General features: G+C 52.2%; 2 protein-coding genes across 6 annotated transcripts; one reads left to right on the top strand and one right to left on the bottom strand.

The window, feature by feature from the left end:
• Positions 1-309: 309 nt before the first annotated feature.
• On the bottom strand, positions 310-5,891 carry LOC124107848 (fMet-Leu-Phe receptor). 3 transcript variants are annotated; one of them, XM_046466094.2, is made up of 3 exons: positions 5,813-5,864; positions 2,744-4,382; positions 310-2,652 (listed from the first exon to the last, which is right to left on the bottom strand). In XM_046466094.2, exon 3 carries the CDS (start codon positions 2,639-2,641, stop codon positions 1,583-1,585), a length of 1,059 nt encoding a protein of 352 aa, XP_046322050.1. In that variant the 5' UTR covers positions 2,642-2,652; positions 2,744-4,382; positions 5,813-5,864; the 3' UTR covers positions 310-1,582. The 3 variants fall into 3 exon arrangements, with proteins under 3 accessions (XP_046322050.1, XP_046322051.1, XP_046322052.1); XM_046466095.2 differs by lacking the exon at positions 2,744-4,382 and having other exon boundaries at positions 5,813-5,891; XM_046466096.2 differs by lacking the exon at positions 2,744-4,382 and having other exon boundaries at positions 5,735-5,865.
• A 3,133-nt stretch (positions 5,892-9,024) lies between these two features.
• Positions 9,025-15,823, top strand: Fpr2 (formyl peptide receptor 2). Of its 3 annotated transcripts, none has more exons than XM_058586002.1 (3): positions 9,025-9,170; positions 9,392-9,462; positions 14,229-15,823. In XM_058586002.1, exon 3 carries the CDS (start codon positions 14,240-14,242, stop codon positions 15,293-15,295), a length of 1,056 nt encoding a protein of 351 aa, XP_058441985.1. In that variant the 5' UTR covers positions 9,025-9,170; positions 9,392-9,462; positions 14,229-14,239; the 3' UTR covers positions 15,296-15,823. The 3 variants fall into 3 exon arrangements, with proteins under 3 accessions (XP_058441985.1, XP_058441984.1, XP_046322053.2); XM_058586001.1 differs by having other exon boundaries at positions 9,119-9,170; positions 9,396-9,462; XM_046466097.2 differs by lacking the exon at positions 9,025-9,170 and having other exon boundaries at positions 9,194-9,462.
• Positions 15,824-16,846: the final 1,023 nt, after the last annotated feature.

Genomic DNA, 16,846 nt, shown 5'->3' with positions numbered 1-16,846 from the left:
TTGTCAACTCTCACATCTTCTTTGCTCAGATGGATTCCTCCCTCCTCTCTGTGACACTTTCTACCAAATTAGAGAAACTGAGGGTGTTTGGGGGAACCTCTGAACTTTCTATTTGTGTCAGAAATGAGGGCTTTCTTGTGCAAGGACTGGGTGGGTCCTCCAACCTGGTACCACATCCTGTCCTGGCCTCAATTTCCCCGTATGTCAAGACAGGAAGAAGTCAGCTGACTTCAGGGGGTTGGAGATCTAAAGAGATACCGGCTGCGCGAGTTCCCTGGATAACTGTAAAAGAGGTGCAGGAGCAAAAGGTTTGATGCAACAACCATTTATTAAAGGAGTCAGACAATGCCCTGCAGAGGCTGAGGGTCAGAAGGGTAGATTGTATCAAGGCTCCGGATGCTGAAATGAAGGCTTGGAAGGCGCCTGGGTTTGCTCAGGAAAGATCTTCTGGGAGTCCAGGGAAGGGGCTGAGTCCTGAGAGCAGCCATCGCTGCCCAGCCTTGGGCTTCTCCCGCATCCCGCTTTCTTCTCCCATTTTCTTCCTTTTGTGTTCTCTCTCTCTCTCTCTCTCTCTCTCTCTCTCTTTTTAAACATGGAATAATGTGATGCTCAGTGCGTGGTGTTTAAGCGACTCCCTCATCCTCTCAGAAAGGATGCTGTCACTGATAATTGGCTTGGGTTGGGACGATGGGGGGGGGACAGGAAGGCAGAGACCAGGGTGTGAGGAGTAGAGAGCTCTGAATTGGGAAGAAAAAAAAAAAAAGGAAAAGAAAAGCAGAAACCTTGAAGGAGGAGCTGGGAGGGAGGATGGGCTCCGAGGGTGTCTGACGTTCAGCTGGACACTCTCACCTTGCTCTGGGGCTGACCGGCCCAGATCCCACATCACCAAACTTCTCGGAAGCGTGTTCCCCATTGGAGGATCTCATGCGAGCAGCTTTTAAAGGAATTTAGGGAACTTCCTGGGTTCCACTCTGGGTGAGCCAAGCTCAGAGCAAGGGTAACAGGCACCGGATACTCTGTGAACTGGACTCGTCCTTCACTGAAGCCAGAGTTGGCGCCCCGAGGCCCGCCCTGTGGGGAGGACGATGGGTTTCCCCAGCCTTTACCACAGGAGGAATTAGGCAACCTTACCCGGACTTCAAGGGCTTCAGCTGACATCTCCACAGCTCCACGGTGCATTTACTTTTTGGCCTGAGGCCTCTTACAAAACACCTTGTAAATTTTTTGTCTGATTTAAGCCCTACCTCTCCCTCCTCCTTCATTTCCTAAGGTGACCCTACAGTTGATTGTCCACAGCAGGACACTTTTGAGAAATGAAGTGGACATTATTAATGGTGTTAGGGTAATAGGTATCAACTGGGACCCTTTTGGGTTAATGAGGATGCATGATTTCTCTTCTCACCTCTGACCAAGCAGGCAAAAAAGAAAAAACAAAAAAAAAGACATCAGCAGTAACCTCACATCTTTTCCCTCTCCCCAAATCAAGGGGCATGAGATGGGCAGCCCACAGCTGGGGGACAGTGTCACTTGAGGAGAGAGGAAGCTGGGACTGGAGCTCCCAGGTGACCCCAAACCACCCCCCTCACTTTGCCTGTAACTCAACCTCTGCAGGGAGCGAGGAAGAGTTGGTGGCTGTGTCACTGGGCTGGGCCGAGTCCTCGGTCAGGGCCCTCTCCAGACTGGCCGGCAGGGAGTGGATCAGCCTGTCCCGGAAGTCCTGGCCCATGAAGACGTAGAGCATCGGGTTGAGGCAGCTGTTGAGGAAGGCCAGCGAGCTGGTCACGTCGATGGCTAATCTCAGATCACTGCCCAGACCTCTCAAGAGGTCACGGATTCTGATGGTGGCTATGAGGGCCACAACCTGATACGGGCACCAGCAGAGAAGAAAAGCAGCTACGACAAAAGACAGGACCCGTAAAGGACGGCTGGATCTGATCAGGCCTTGTCTGTGCATTTTCTTGGCGATGAGGCCGTAGCAGATGCCAACGATGGACATGGGCATGCTGAAGCCGATGATGAACCGGATGATCCCGCGGACCGTCAGCATGGTGATGGCCACTCTCATCTTCTCTGCAGGGTCTTTGGTCCAGGGAGAGAAGTCAAAAGTGCAGGCTGTTTTCCCAGTCCCACGCACATCCGTCACTGTCGTCACGCGGATGATGACTGGCAAGGTGAGGAGCAGGGCACAGAGCCAGGGCCCCAGGATCACCCTCTTGGCCAGACTCACGGTGCGGTGGTTCTGGGCCCAGACCGGGTGCAGGACACAGATGCAGCGGTCCAGAGCGATGAGGGCGATCAGGAAGACGCTCCCAAACAGGTTTATGTCCACGATAGTAAAAATTAGCTTGCAGAGGAACCAGCCAAAGGGCCAGTGTCCCCCCATGGCCTTGGAGACTATGAGGAAGGGCAGAGTGGAAGTGAAACAGAAGTCGGCCAGGGCCAGGTTCAGGTAGCTGATGGTGGTGACCGTGCGGGTCATTCGGAAGCCGGCCACCCAGATGACCAGCCCGTTGCCGAGCATGCCGAGGACAAAGGTGACCCCGAGTACCAGATAAGAGATGACATTCAGGACGACGTAGCCCTCGGATGCGCCCTGCATCCCTGCAGATGCATTCGCGGGAAGAGAGGAGTTGGCCTGCATCCTGTCCACACCTGAAGGAGTTCAGCAGTGAACAGGCTTTAGTTATGGACCCCACACAGGTTCTCCAGTCCCTTATCTCTGCACCCACTACCGTCCACTCACCCCCTCGCTGTCCTCTAGGGTTTCCATAAGAGCTAGAACAAAGTCACCACTGTCCCTTGGATCTACCCGCTTCTGAAAATGGGCAACCTCTTCACAGACCTGCTGGGCAAGAGGGCGTCCTATGTTCCCCTGGCAGCTCACATGCAAATCTCTCAAAACACCCACAACAGACCCTTCACAAGAGCCCGAAGAGGGGGACAACCTGGGGGTCGACTAACAGGTAAACGGGGGAACAAAACACTGCATTTCCACAATGGAATATAAGAAGAAATAAAGTGTTGATACACACTACCACACAGATGAACTTTGAAAATATTATACAAAAGAAGCCAGACCCCCAGGATAACCTATGTATGATTCCACTTGCAGTGAATACCCAGAATAGGCAAAGTCAGAGACAGAAGGCAGATTAGTGGCTGGAGTGGTGGTTACAGGTGTGACCTGTGACCTCAGCTACTTAGGAGGCTGAGGCAGGAGTATCACGCAAGTTTGAGGCCAAGCTGAGTGATTTAGCAAGGTCGTGTCTCAGAATAAAAATTTAAAATGTAGTGGGGAGGGGGGCGTGGCTAGGGATGTAGCTCAGCCCCTGCTCAAGTTCAGTTTCAAGTCAACGCGCCGCGCGCACACACACACACACACACACACACACAAAAGGGAGATTAGTGGGTGCCAGAAGGTGGGGGAGGGGAAATGAAGAGTTATTGGATGCAGAGTATAATCTGGAGTGAGGAAAAAGTGGTAGAACTAGATGGTGCCACTGTTGCATAACATTTTACATGCACCTACTACCACTGAAATGTTCACTTAAAATGTGAATTTTATGTTGTGTACTTTGGCACAACTTAAAAACAACCACAACAAAACAAAAAACAGACGAAGAGCTGGTGCCTGGACTGAGGAAGAAGTGGGAGGCAGCCCGTCTCCTCGCAGAGGCACTGGGAGCTCTGACTGCCAAGACCAGCTTTGCTGCCCAGGGGCTGCTCACCAGGGAGGACACCAGGGAGGCCTCCCCTCTGTGCTGTGGCAGCACATCATAATGAATACTCATTAGCTTTGGATGAGGGGGACAAACCAGAGTGACAACCCGTAACATGTTGGCCAGGATTACATCGGGTGGCCTCTGTGTCAGCGGGAGCCTGGGTAGGGGACCTGTCTCCCCAGGCCTCTGGGGCTATCCCGTTAGGTGGATGGGATGCTCTTCTCTGCCCACTGGGTGGGCTCTGACTCTCAGGGATGCAGAAGAGCAAGATAGAAAGGACGGTCCAAATGCAGCCATCTCACGAGATTCGATGGTAGAGTACAAGCCAGGCTCAGGCACCAGGCCTTGGTCTATTCTGATCTGTGCAGCAGGCTTCCTCAAGGGGTGGATGAGTCAGTACCAATAGGCTCAGTGACAGATGACAGACGCATACACACACATAAGGCTAGGGTGGCGGGTTTGTGTGTTCTCTCTCTCTTTCTCTCTCTCTCCCAAGTAGGATACGCCTTGTGCAGATTTAGGGCATTTAAGCTCATTGCTTGGAGTCTTCCAATAGCCAGGGTCTTTCTGACCCGCTGGGCTATGCCACCTCTACACACAGGTCTTCTCACATGGCAGGGGGTCCTCACATGGGCTTTAAGCACTGCAACGCAGCCAGTCCTATTTGAGATGGGCCATAAAGTAAAATACCCATTAGAGTTGGAAGACTTAAGATGAAGAAGGTAATGTGCGGTATCTCGTTTATAACTTTTATAGCCAGGAGCAGTGGCACACACCTGTCATCCCAGAGGCTCAGGAGGCTGAGGTGGGAGAATCTCAAGTTCAAGGCCAGCCTCAGCAACATAGTGAGAGCCTGTCTCTAAATAAAAATACAAAAAGGGCTGGGAATGTGCCTCAGTGGTGAAGCACCTCTGGGTTCAATCCCTGGTACCAAAATAATAAATTTTTACATTGACTATATATTTAAGTAATTTGGCTATACGGTTATATGATTATTTAATAAAATTATATATTAAATTCAAGGCCACTTTCTTGTTCTTGCTTTATAAAGTGCCTGCTGGTTGTTTGAAATTGCACCTGGGGGTCACATTTCTACGGAACCCCAATGCTCTTTCATCTCAGAAACAACTTGGAGATGCCTCCCCCACCTCCCGACAACTGCAGAGACAGGTGGAGGACTGCTTGTTCTCAAGCATCTCTAAGGCAACCCTTGAAGTTCTGTGCAATGGATAAGGAAGGTTCTGCAATGATACGATGGGGAAGGCAGAGAAGAAAGCGTGGGACTCAGGCTCCGCCACAGTTCACAGGAGAAACACTGGTTCCCCGTGAACACGAGCCCCGGTGCTGCCTGTCACTGTGCCACAGCTTCACCTGGTCTCCCCAAGCTCCATGTGGACATGGGGATGGAGGAGGACCCTGGGGCTTGCAGCAGGGTGTGACCTTGGTTTGCAGTTCTCAAGGGGCCAGAGCTGGATTCTCCCTCGTCACGACCAGGACCACACAGGACGTGGACACATCCCTGCTCCCCAAGCCTCCCCGGTTCCTCCTCCACTCACGTTCACATGACATGACCTATAATGGCACCTTCAGTTCTTCCCCTCACAGCTCCGAGCCTCCTCTCCCACTCCCACTCACAGCGGAAGCCCTTGCCTCCTGTCCCAGCAGAGCCACTGCCCTGGCTGCTCAGAGCCACTGTTCTCTGGCTTCAGCTCTGTGAGCAGAACTCGCGATCCCGGCCCAAGACCCACCCTGTCCTCAGGCTCCAGAGCCCCCTGCCCCTTTCCCTCCCTGATCCCCTTCCTCCTGCAGCATCCATGTTTTCTCTCCACGCCTGAGTGCTCCTCGGCACCCAGGGGGCTGCAGGGTTGCTCATCTTTACACAGTCCCTCTCTGACTTCAGCCCAGGTTTTAGTTTCCAGCCCATTCCCTGGCATCCTTCACAGCAGAGCATCCTGAGAGGGGTGCGTGTCTGCTGTGCCCACGTCTTCGTCCTGACTTTCTCTACGACTTACCCCGGGGTCTTCTGTTCCCCACTCTCTGCTCAGAACACCCTCGCCCAGCTCCACAGCCCAGCTGCACGGGGCTCTCACCTGTGTGTAGCCCTCAGCCGTGGTCCTTGCTCTGGGAGCTTTGAGTCCTTATTTCCAGGGGAGTGACTCAGGCCCCGAGAGTCAGCAGAAAATATACCCAGGGGCAGGGGGAAGGGGCAGGAACTGAAACAAGTTGGGCAACAGAAAGGGGAAACCAGGACTCCTGGTGGTTCAGGAGGACCCAAGAACATGCCCACGGGGCACTGTTTCACCCACATCTGGGGAGTGCCCTGGGGCTTTTCGGAAACTCTGCCTCCTGGGCGTTTTCCTCAGCTTGGATCCCCTGTGGGATGCAGATGCTCAAACTTCTCCCCATCAAGGGTCAGGGGATCTGGGCAGCCAGGCCCCTTCTCCCAAGAAATCATGATAAAGGAAGGGGCAAGTCCCGGGGTGAGAAAGATTGGTGAAGAGCAGCAAGAGGCAGAGATGCAGATGGGAGAGGAACCCAGAGCAGAGAGGGGAAGGGAGGCCAGGCCTGAGCATCAGCCTCAGCCACCAACTGTCCACATCCGCAAGGTGCCAGGGCTCCTGAAACGTTATGTGTCACCTAAGGTTCCGAGTGATGTAAAGAAATATGGAAAGACTGAACAGGACTGGGTAGGAATAGATTAGGTTCTGTCTGGACAATACAATCACGATCCATATTTATTTGAATCTGTCCACTTTTTCATCCTAAATATTGTGGATTTCTTCCTGATTGACACCTTGGGCTACAAGGTAGGTGCCAGAGCTCCTGCGTCCCATTGCAGCATCCCCAAGCCAGGACAGTGGGGAAGACACAGAGCATCACTGAAGTTCTGAAATCAGAATGAGGTATCTTTACATTTGCATTTTATAAGAATTTGTGATCATACATAACAGACATATTCCAGAAGACTCCCAAGGGAGGAAGGGTCAGGACAGAATATATCTGAGAGTCACGAGGAAGGCACACTTGGGGGAGAAGTCAAGTGAGGAGTATGGCGGGGGACACCACCTTGCCTGGTGGAGAAGGGCCAAGAGGGCCCAGAGAGGAGGACTCTGCAGGAGTACTGCCCAGCACAGCTCGACGTCTCCTCAAGGCTGGTGCCCCTGCCTGGTGCCCAGAGGCAGGTTCTGTTCCTGGCTCCCAAACACTCTGCGCTTAGCCCACCAGGATCTGCAAAACGCACAGACAAGCTTGAGCAGCCCAGCCTAGTTGGGGTGAAGTAAGAAGGAAAGTGTCAAAGCCGCTTCCACCCAGGTGGCCCCATTGCCTAATCTAGGCCAAGCCCAAGGAAGTGGCTCTGGGGTCCAGCCAGGGGGCATCTCTGGGCATGATGCACACGCCCTCCACCCGCTGAACCAGGGCTGCCTGACATGGCTGTGAGCCTGGGGTGGTGCCTCCTAGGCTGGAACCCAGGCCCACGGGCCACTGGTTGTGTGGCTGACCCGCCATTTAGCCAGGGGCCAGCATTTTCCGTTATGGGCCAGATAGTGAAGAGTCCACGTTCGGTAGGGCACAGGGTCCTCGGGCAGCTGCTCAGCCCTGCTGGACTGCAGGAGGACAGCCGGGCCCACACACATTATCTCAGGACACTGCAATTGGATTTGGTGCTTTTCCCTGCCCCCAGCTGACGATGGCACCCAGGACCTCGTGCATGCCAGGCAAGCACTCTACCACCAAGCCACACCCCATCCCACCCTTCTATGTCACTTCTCACTGTCATGAAATGTTCTTTTTTGGTTTTCTTCAATTAGTAAAAAATGTAAAATCCATTCTTGGCTCATTTGACCCCTGGATGAATCATCCTGAGTCTGTCTCTTCACCTCTGAGTCGAGAGTCGCACTATTTACAGAGGCCTTTTGTTTTAACTGAACAGCTACTATAACTGATGCGAATCACTCAACATGAGTTCCTGTGTGGCAAACACAAACATCCTAGTCATCAGAAGAACCCTCTTGTCTCCGATTTTGCATTCTCTCGGTGTGGACCCCTCCAGGCTTCACGTTCCACCCCCCACGGCCAACAGCCCCGGCCCCTGTCCCCTGCTCGGACCTTGCTCTTGAACTGCAGGCAGTGGTCTTCCTCGTCTGTTTGTATGAGCCCCTCTCCAGCACGTCTGGGGTGCCCTTTCCCATAGCTCCATTGTCCAGAGCCCCCTCCCCAGATCTCACACTGAAGCAGCTCAGAACGTGGCTACTTGGGGTGGGGCCTTTCAGGAGCTAAAACGAGGCCATCAGGGTGGGCCTAACCTCTTTTCCAGATGTCCTCCTTAGAGGAGGACATTAGGACGAAGACGTACACAGAGCACAGGCCAGGTGGAGGCTGCAGGGAGGGGGCCATCCACAAGCCACAGAGAGGCCCTGGGAGGAGCCAGCCCTGTGGACGCCTGGATCTGGGACTGTAGACTCCAGCACTGGGGGAAAGCCCTTTCTATAGCTTGAGCCACTGCATCCCTTATGCTTTTCTGGCAACCCCAGCAGCCAATGTACTCTGCTCCCCCTGCAGGCTCCCACCTGGGTGACAGTGTCCCCCAGTGCCACAGTGCAATGTTTCACAAGTGACACAAAGTTCTTTGACCTTCCTCCCGTGGAGAGGTGGCGCGCTGCTCCCTGCCCTTGCATTTGGGAGGGGTAGGCACAGAACGGAGTTGCAGGACACCCCTCTCTGTGCACAGAGGACTGGAGGATTACTCAGAGTGGAAAACCCCAACATCTGGCACCCGAGGCGTTGCGTAAGCAGAGGAGTGAGCTGTGCTTCCCAGACTCCCCGTCTTCCACGGCTTGTCTCCCATCCTTCCCACCTTGGTCCTTGTCACTTTCCTGACTTGCAAGAGGCTGGATTCCATGATGCCTGATATCTGGGGATGGCAGGTTAGAGGTGAGGTAGCTGCAGACATGTTAGGAGAGCCCGTGGAGTGTTAGAGTCTGTAAACAAGTCAAAATAACACCCGGCACTTTGCCAGGGGAATGTTAGAGTTCGTGAACAAGTCTGGATGGTGCCTGGCAAAATGCCAGAGGGAGTGGTTTGAGAAGTAACAAAAGCGAGCCATTAAGTGTGGAGATTCCTGATTGGTTGACTGATGTATCTAGTTTATGTTAATTAGATAAGCTGTGTGGAATGTATAAATACTGCTCCTGTCCTGCAATAAACGGCTCCCACTCCTGCTGTATCAATGTACACAAGTTGTTCGTCACCCCCCGGTTATTTTGCTGCAGCCGGCAGTGGAGGACAGCTCTGTCCCTCCAGGAAGCGGTGAAGCACCCTGGGCTTCTGTCACATGATGGGCCCTGACACCCTGTGCCCCTCCCACCTTAATAAAGTCCCTGCCAGAGCTGAGAGAGCCTGAGTCACTCCACAGGAAGCCAGACGGCAGGGAGAGGACCCCAGCTCATAGTAAGTTGGGGTTTAACAATTTAAGAATCATTGTCTGAAGGCCTGTTCATGACAGGTAGCTCCTAAACCAAGAGCAGAGCAGTATCAGACCCTCCTGCAGCAGAGGGCTCCAAGCTCTCTCCTGGAGTGTGCAGAGGGCAAAACATGCTCGCGATATTCAAAGACAGAATGTTAAAAAAATTGATTCTGTTTAATTTATTTATTCTTTTTTACTTTTTGAGACAGGCTCTCACTAAGGTGTCCTCCAACTCAGGATCCTCCTGCCTCAACCCCCGAGTAGCTGGGATTACAGGTATGCTCCCCCACACGCAGCTCAATACTTTTTATTTTGTGACATGTTCCAGTGATATTCTTTTGGATATATTGGGTTAAATAAAACATTGCCCCTGAATTTTAAAACTTGTTTTTTCCCCTGGCTCCTGGAAAACTGTAGCCCTGTGCTCCTATTTGTCATGTTTGTATTGGGCAGTGTGACTCCAGACACAGCCTTGAGCGAGCTGGACCGTCCTGTGCAGCTGGCCACCTAGTGCAGGGGGCTTCTAGGACGGAAAAAAATTAATGAATAAATGAACTAGAAAAGCATCTGGTGAGGCAGGCTGTGCCTGGAGTTGGGGTGGCTTACAGCCCTGGTGGGTGAGGACGTAAAATTTAAGATGACGTAAAATTTAAGTGAATATGCAGGATGAGCCGGGCAAGGGCATCTCACAAGGTAGGATGCCAGGAGCTGCAGGGGACAAAGCACACAAGTCCCCGAGGGGGCAGTGAGCTTGCACATTCAAGGTCTCCAAAGAGCTCCGTGAGACAGGAACGCAGTGTGTAAGATCTGAGTGGACACGGCTGGAGGCTCTGAGCCCAGTAAAGTCATGAGTTGTAAAATTTTATGTTTTGAGGCAGGGCCTCCCTCCGGTGGCCCCGTCTGGCCTGGACTCCTGGGCCCTGGTGCCTCTCCTGCCTCAGCCTCCTAAGTGACTAGGACTACAGACTCATACCACCACGCCTGGCTTCAATGTTGTGATCTTATTTGTCCTTTTGAAAGATCATTTGGGCCAGGTGCCATGGAGCACACCTGGAATCCCACTTCTTGGGAGGCTGAGGCAGGAGGATGGAAAGTTAGAGGCCAGCCTATAGTGAGAGCCTGACTCAAAATAAAAAAGGGACTGTGGATGTAGCTCAGTGGTAGAGTGCTTGTGCAGCTGAGTTCAATCCCCAGCATCACACACACACACACACACACACACACACACACACAAACACACATATGTCATTTGGCTTCTGTCTAGAAAATGGATTGGGTGTGGGGAGGAGGTAGGCAGCAGGTTCAGGACCAAGTCATTGTAAGGTTGGTGACGATACAAAGGACCATGGGCCAGCATAGTGGTGATGGGGACGATTCTGCCGTGTGGTCACGACATTCAGAATCAGTAGGTTTGGACCAGATTTGAGGGCAAAGGAAAGAGAAGTCAAAGATAAGTTCTGTATTTGGAGTTTTAATCAGTGAATCTGAAGCTCAAATAGAAAGCCCTGGGAGAGCAGCAGTTGGGACACTTCGGAGTCTGGTGTGGGCCATGTCTGTCAGGCGGGGTGCCAGGACTCCCTGGGGAGGTGTCAGGAAGTCAGTTCCTTGTATCAGAGGAGAGCTCCGGGGAAGTGGCTCAGCTGGCCACATCGTGAGACGCCCTCAGCACGATGCCTGCAGGGGACACGGGAGGGTCTCACCTGTGAAAGGCTCTAGCCCAGGTGCAGCGACCACTTACAGTCAAGTGTGGAGTCTGGTAAAAAAAGAAGAAGAAAATGAAGCTGTAGGTTGGGCTGGAAAGAAAGGGGCCAGTTGAGCTACCAAGAGGACAAGAACGTTGGGAGGTGACTTCATCGCCTCAAGCATCAGGAGAGCTCTCAGGGAGCCGAGGCCTAAGGGACTCTAACTCGGATTGTCCCTGGGAAGGAGCCAGGGGGTTTGGCCAGAGGGGGTCGTAAGTCAATGTGGAGCCAGAAACCGTGAGGAGCAGAGGGCGGGCCAGTCAGAGACTCCCCCAAGCCTGAGGTGGCCTCCTTCCACAGTCCTCGGAGGCCCAGGGCTGAAGTCGGGAGGGATCCCAGGCCAAGGAAGGTCCATTAGGAGAGGAGAGGACATGGCCACGAGGGTGATCTGGTGGGAGGTGCATCTTGGGTGGGGGAATCTGGAGGGAGCTGCTGGGAGGGTGAGAGAGGACCCCCAGCAGTGGAGAATGAGTCCCCTGTGCCTGCGGTGACCAGCACAGGGACACCTGGAGCTGAGGGCAGGGATCACAGTCAGGTGGGTCCAGGGACAGTGGAAGCACTGGAGGGTCACAGGAAAGGTGGCAACGTGACGGTGCTGTGGAGTCCAGTGAGTTAGCAAGGAAGTGCCGTTTCCACCTGGAATCTAGGGTCCTGAAATCCAGTGGCCCCTTAATAACGGGGACATTGGGCAAGTCACTTCCCTCTCTGAGCTGCATTTCCTTTGTTACACAATGGTGGTGTCTGTCCCAAAGCAAGGATGTTGTCATCAGGAGGATTGGCACATCTCACCCTCGGGGCCCCCAGCACCAGCGCAGGACCCTCTGCAGGTGCAGGTTCCTGCTCCCCCCTGCAGCCAGGCTGCACCCAAGATGGCCCAGCTCTGCCTCGAGGACCTGGCCACCGTTGTCCTTCCTGTGGTATGGGCATCTGAATCGAGCACTTAGAGCCCATTGAGTGCTGCGTACCCTCTAAGTGCCCAGTGGGATGACTGGAGGTGGAAAGAGGAAACCCGAGTCTGTTGAGGGAATTCGGGGTGGGAGAGGGTTCAGAGCAAGTTCTGGAGGAATGAGTCAGCCAAACTCAAGTTCTGTCTCCAGTTCTCTTCCTGGAGGTTCAAAACACTAAGGTAACCAATCTAAGTCTTAACTGCCTCATGTGCACCGTGATTAGACTAATTATAAGCCACACAGAGCATTTGCAGGGTCTCTGAGCACATTCAGTGCTTAACACACGTTAACACATGAGATCTCCAAGAGCCGCCAAGGTGGGAGCGGGTCGAGGGGAAGCTGCTTGAGGGTGGGCGATGTTCAGGTGCAGCTCCTACTGTGGAGCACTCTCCTCCCCTCACCTGGAACTTCTACACTGCATAGCTGAGCCTAGATCCGATGCACAGAGCCTGCCAGGGCAGGGTCCCCACCTGCTAGACTTCCTCCAGCAGGGCAGGTGATGCTCACCTGTGATCCCAGCAGCTTGAAAGGCTGAGGCAGGAGGGTGGCAAGTTCAAAGCCAGCCTCAGCAATTTAGCGAGATCCTAAGCAAGTCAGTGAGACCCTGTCTCAAAATAAAAATTGAAAAGGTCTGAGGATTTGGCTCAGTGATTAAGCACCCCTGAGTAGAATCCACGGTACAAAAAAAAAATAGACTTGCTCCACCGATCCCAGAAAATTTCCACCTATTCTCATTTAGTGCTCATCTGAATCTGAGTCTTCACCATAAAAGCCTCTCCTCTTCTTCAGAGGAGGGAACTGAGGCTCAAAGAGATCCATTGACCTAGAACTCATGTTGGGAGGCATCGAGATGGGATTGGAAGGCAGCTGTATCTGCCTCTGGAGCCTGGTAGTCTTTACAATAGTGACCTTCAACCGGGGTGGTTCTGACTCCTGGGAGACATTTTATAACATCTACAGCAGTTTGGTTGTCATTAGAGGGGACTTGCCCTGACGTCTGGTGGATGCTCCTAACTAACCCACAATGCATGTGACGTCCCCCTCCACAAGGAATCGCCCAGACCCAGATGTCAGGAAGTTCGAGGCTGAGAAACCCTACAACCCTACTGAGGCTACACATGCCCCATAGAGGACCTCAGTGCCTGTGGTGAGCAGAGACCAGGACAGAAGGAATGAGAAGGGAGGAGACCAAGGACAGAGTGCCAGACACCAGGTGCCATCACACCTGGCTGTCTTTCAAGGGTGATTAGAGTGGTAAAGGTATTCTCTCTGGAATTGACAGAACCTAGTTTTCAAATTTTGCCACCTCCACCAGCTGGTTGGACCCCTGCTGACCTCCCAGAGCTGTGGTTTCTGCCCAGGTGGAAGGATGGCGTGGTGACCTTACAAGGTTATCATGAGCAACACTCTATTTGCAGACCACACAGGACTTAAATCCTTCCTCTCCTATTTAAGAGACCTTCAGCAGGTTGCATAATAGCTCTGAATACCAACTTATTCTTGCAAAAGCTAAAAATAATGAGCATCGTAGAGCTCTTCCATAGACGAAACTGGATCCCCTGTCTAGAAATGAACACCGTGCATGGTTTCTCATGAGAACCCTCCAACTCTAACAGAACATGTTACTCTCCTACACTTTATCCCCCTGAAGCTGTACAACACGTGCAGATTCTCTGCATCTCAATCAGAGAAGCGCTTGAGCTCAGGCAGGGACAGTGGGTTCAGAGCTGCCTTCCTCACTATCTTCCTCCAGCACAGAATTCACAGGCTGTAACCCATGACCACACAGCGCCAAGTCGCCCTTCAGGCTTCTACTGGGGAGAGCACAGAATCCACAGGCCCTTTGCTCTCCACTGCTGAAACAGTAGCTGAAACCATGAAATTAACTGAAATGGTGGCTGCACCATCAGTCAAGGGCTGTCAAGGGACCTGGGGACTGCATGAACTGGGCACTGAAACGCTAGCATTTTTGCACTGAGTCGTGGGTGGAAGCAGGTTGCCACCTCCTGACTGCTTTCCTCGCTGTGCTCTGCGCCTGCTCCAGCAGTTGGGTGGCCTGTGCCCTCTCGGTTTAGTTTTTCTGCTGGTGCACAGGGCTTGCAGTCTTCTTGGTAAAGTAATCTGCCTGGGAGGCAGGATGTGGACTAACGATTGTGGGAATAGGAAGAACCATCCTTTCCCAAAAGAACATGCAGGAGAGTGCCAGTATCTCGTGGTAGTGCTGGCCACGAGGCTTGGTAGAACGGGTCCCTCTCTGGAGTAGGCGCCACAGAGGTGGGTGAGGCGGGCTCTGAACAGGGGTGCTGAGAGATGGACGCACACCTGAGAAACGGCCACTGTTGACGTGTTTCAGGTGTGGGCAAGATGGATGCCAACTTCTCCGTTCCTCAGAATGGATCTGAAGAGTTGTCCTATGAGTCCCCTGGCTACACGGTTCTGGAGATAATCCCGCTGGTGGTACTCGCCGTCACCTTTGTCCTCGGTGTGCTGGGCAACGGGCTGGTCATCTGGGTGGCTGGTTTCCGCATGACGCACACGGTCACCACCATCTGCTACCTGAACCTGGCCTTGGCTGACTTCTCCTTCACGGCCACCCTGCCGTTCCTCATCGTCTCCATGGCCATGAGGGAAAAATGGCCTTTCGGCTGGTTCCTCTGCAAGTTGGTTCACATTGTGGTGGACATTAACCTGTTTGGGAGCGTCTTCCTGATCGCCCTCATCGCTCTGGACCGCTGCATCTGTGTCCTGCACCCGGTCTGGGCCCAGAACCACCGCACCGTGAGTCTGGCCAAGAAGGTGATCGTCGCACCCTGGATTCTGGCCCTCGTTCTTACGTTGCCGGTTTTCATCTTCTTGACTACAGTCAGCGATCCCACAGGGAACGTGTACTGCACCTTCAACTTTAGGTCCTGGGGTGCCACCCTTGAAGAGAGGCTGAATGTGGCCATCACCATGCTGACCATGCGAGGGATCATCCGGTTCATCATAGGCTTCAGCATGCCCATGTCCATTGTCGCCGTCTGCTACGGGCTCATTGCTGCCAAGATCCGCAGGAAGGGCCTGATCCGTTCCAGCCGCCCCCTGCGGGTCCTCACTGCCGTGGTGGCCTCCTTCTTCATCTGCTGGTTCCCCTTCCAGTTGGTGGCCCTCCTCAGCACGGTCTGGCTCCAGGAGATGTTGTTCCACGGTAAGTACAAAATCCTCGAGGTCCTGGTCAACCCGACCAGCTCGCTGGCCTTCTTCAACAGCTGCCTCAACCCGATGCTCTACGTCTTCGTGGGCCAGGACTTCCGGGACAGGCTGATCCAGTCCCTGCCGGCCAGTCTGGAGAGGGCCCTGAGCGAGGACTCGGCCCAGTCCAGTGACACAGCCACCAACTCTTCCTCGCTCCCTGCAGAGGTTGAGTTACAGGCAAAGTGAGGAGGGGTCTGGGGTAGCCCACCCTGGTCCCAGCTCCAGATTCCTCTTCCCTCCAGCCATGTTCTCACTTACCCTGAAAAAGTCCTTCTGTGTCCCCTGATTTGGGGAAAGAAACAGACAATGGGGTTTTGGTACTCTGGGTGACATTTTTGGTACTTGACCTGCGCCTGTACCCTGGGCTAAGAAGAGGTGGAGAAAGAGTCTAAGGGAGAAGAGTAATGAATTTATAAGGCTTAGATCAGAGTAGATACTACAAGTAAAACTGTGCTACTTCATCATTAAGTAAAATGTTTGCTGCAGGCTTTTTGTTCCTGTTTTTAAAATATGAGACTATATAAGTTTCCTCCTGTGCCTAGTTTGCTAGAAATTTCCCTTTATTTAAAAAAAAAATCATAAGTGGTCGTTGGATTTTAGGAAATGTATTTTCTACATATATTAAGATTATATTTTTTATCCTTTTACCTGATCATAAATTAGATTGATTATGTTCCCCTCCCTTGTCCTCCTGGAATAAAGCATGCTCCATCATGGTTGGCTTTGTGTACTTATAGTCTGTCCCACTGCATTGGTGTGGGCTCTGTGTATGCGAGGGTGGCTCTGTCACCTCTGTTACTTCACTTTCCTCTGATGTTCTGGCCACATTTACATCAAACTTACAACGGTCTCCTAAAAGGGGGAGGGAAATAATTCCTATGCTTCTATTTTCTGGTGTTACATTCTTAAATGTTTAGAAAAACTCACTAGTGAATCCAGTAAGCCTTGGCTTTTCTTCCTGGGACGATTTTTAGTAACAGGTTCAATTTCTTTAATAGTAACGATTCAATTTGCCCTCCCTTGTCTTTCAGTTTTGGTAAACTGTAATTTTCAAGGGATGTAGTTGTTTTATCAAAACTGTCAAATAGCATGAAAAAGCATAATTGTATACAGAACTGGACAAGGTTTCTCTCAAACAATGAGAATGCAAAATATACCCAAAGGCAGAGATTTTGGTCGGTCTCTCACTGATGGATCCTCATCCCCTATGTATAAAATAACAACTGTCATGTTGATTGAATGGATCAATATTTATTGAACTAATGGATTAATAAGCAGCACTTTCACTTAGGTGTCAAGTGAGAACCCTTAATCTCTAATTTATAAAATCTCCAGCTGGGCACAGTGATGCACACCTTCAGTCTCATCTACTCCGGAGGCTGAGGCTGGAGGATCCAGACCCTATTCCAAAATGAAAAATAAAAAGGCAAAGACGTAACTCAGTGGTATAGCACTTTTGGGTCCCATCCTCATTACCACAAAAATTTGAGTAATTAATTAATTTAATCAAACACTCTCCAGCCCTTACCACCTGAGTGAGACCAGGTCTGGTGAACCTCTGTCCTCGTGCAGAGGACACTGATAAATGCCCATCTGGCTCTGCATTTTCAGGAGCGCTTCCCATTTTGAGTGTCTGCTTAAGTAAACCACTCTGGCTCACTGTCACAGGATGGCTCTGCCTTTAAATAAGTCCACCCGTGACACGTGCTGTTCACATAACTGCTCCAAAGGGACTTC

This window comes from Marmota monax, unplaced genomic scaffold (assembly GCF_021218885.2).
Source record: "Marmota monax isolate L192 unplaced genomic scaffold, Marmota_monax_Labrador192_F-V1.1 WCK01_AAM20220418_F8-fsc00160, whole genome shotgun sequence".
Taxonomy (NCBI): domain Eukaryota; kingdom Metazoa; phylum Chordata; class Mammalia; order Rodentia; family Sciuridae; genus Marmota; species Marmota monax.
This window is presented reverse-complemented; position numbering and strand designations above follow the sequence as displayed.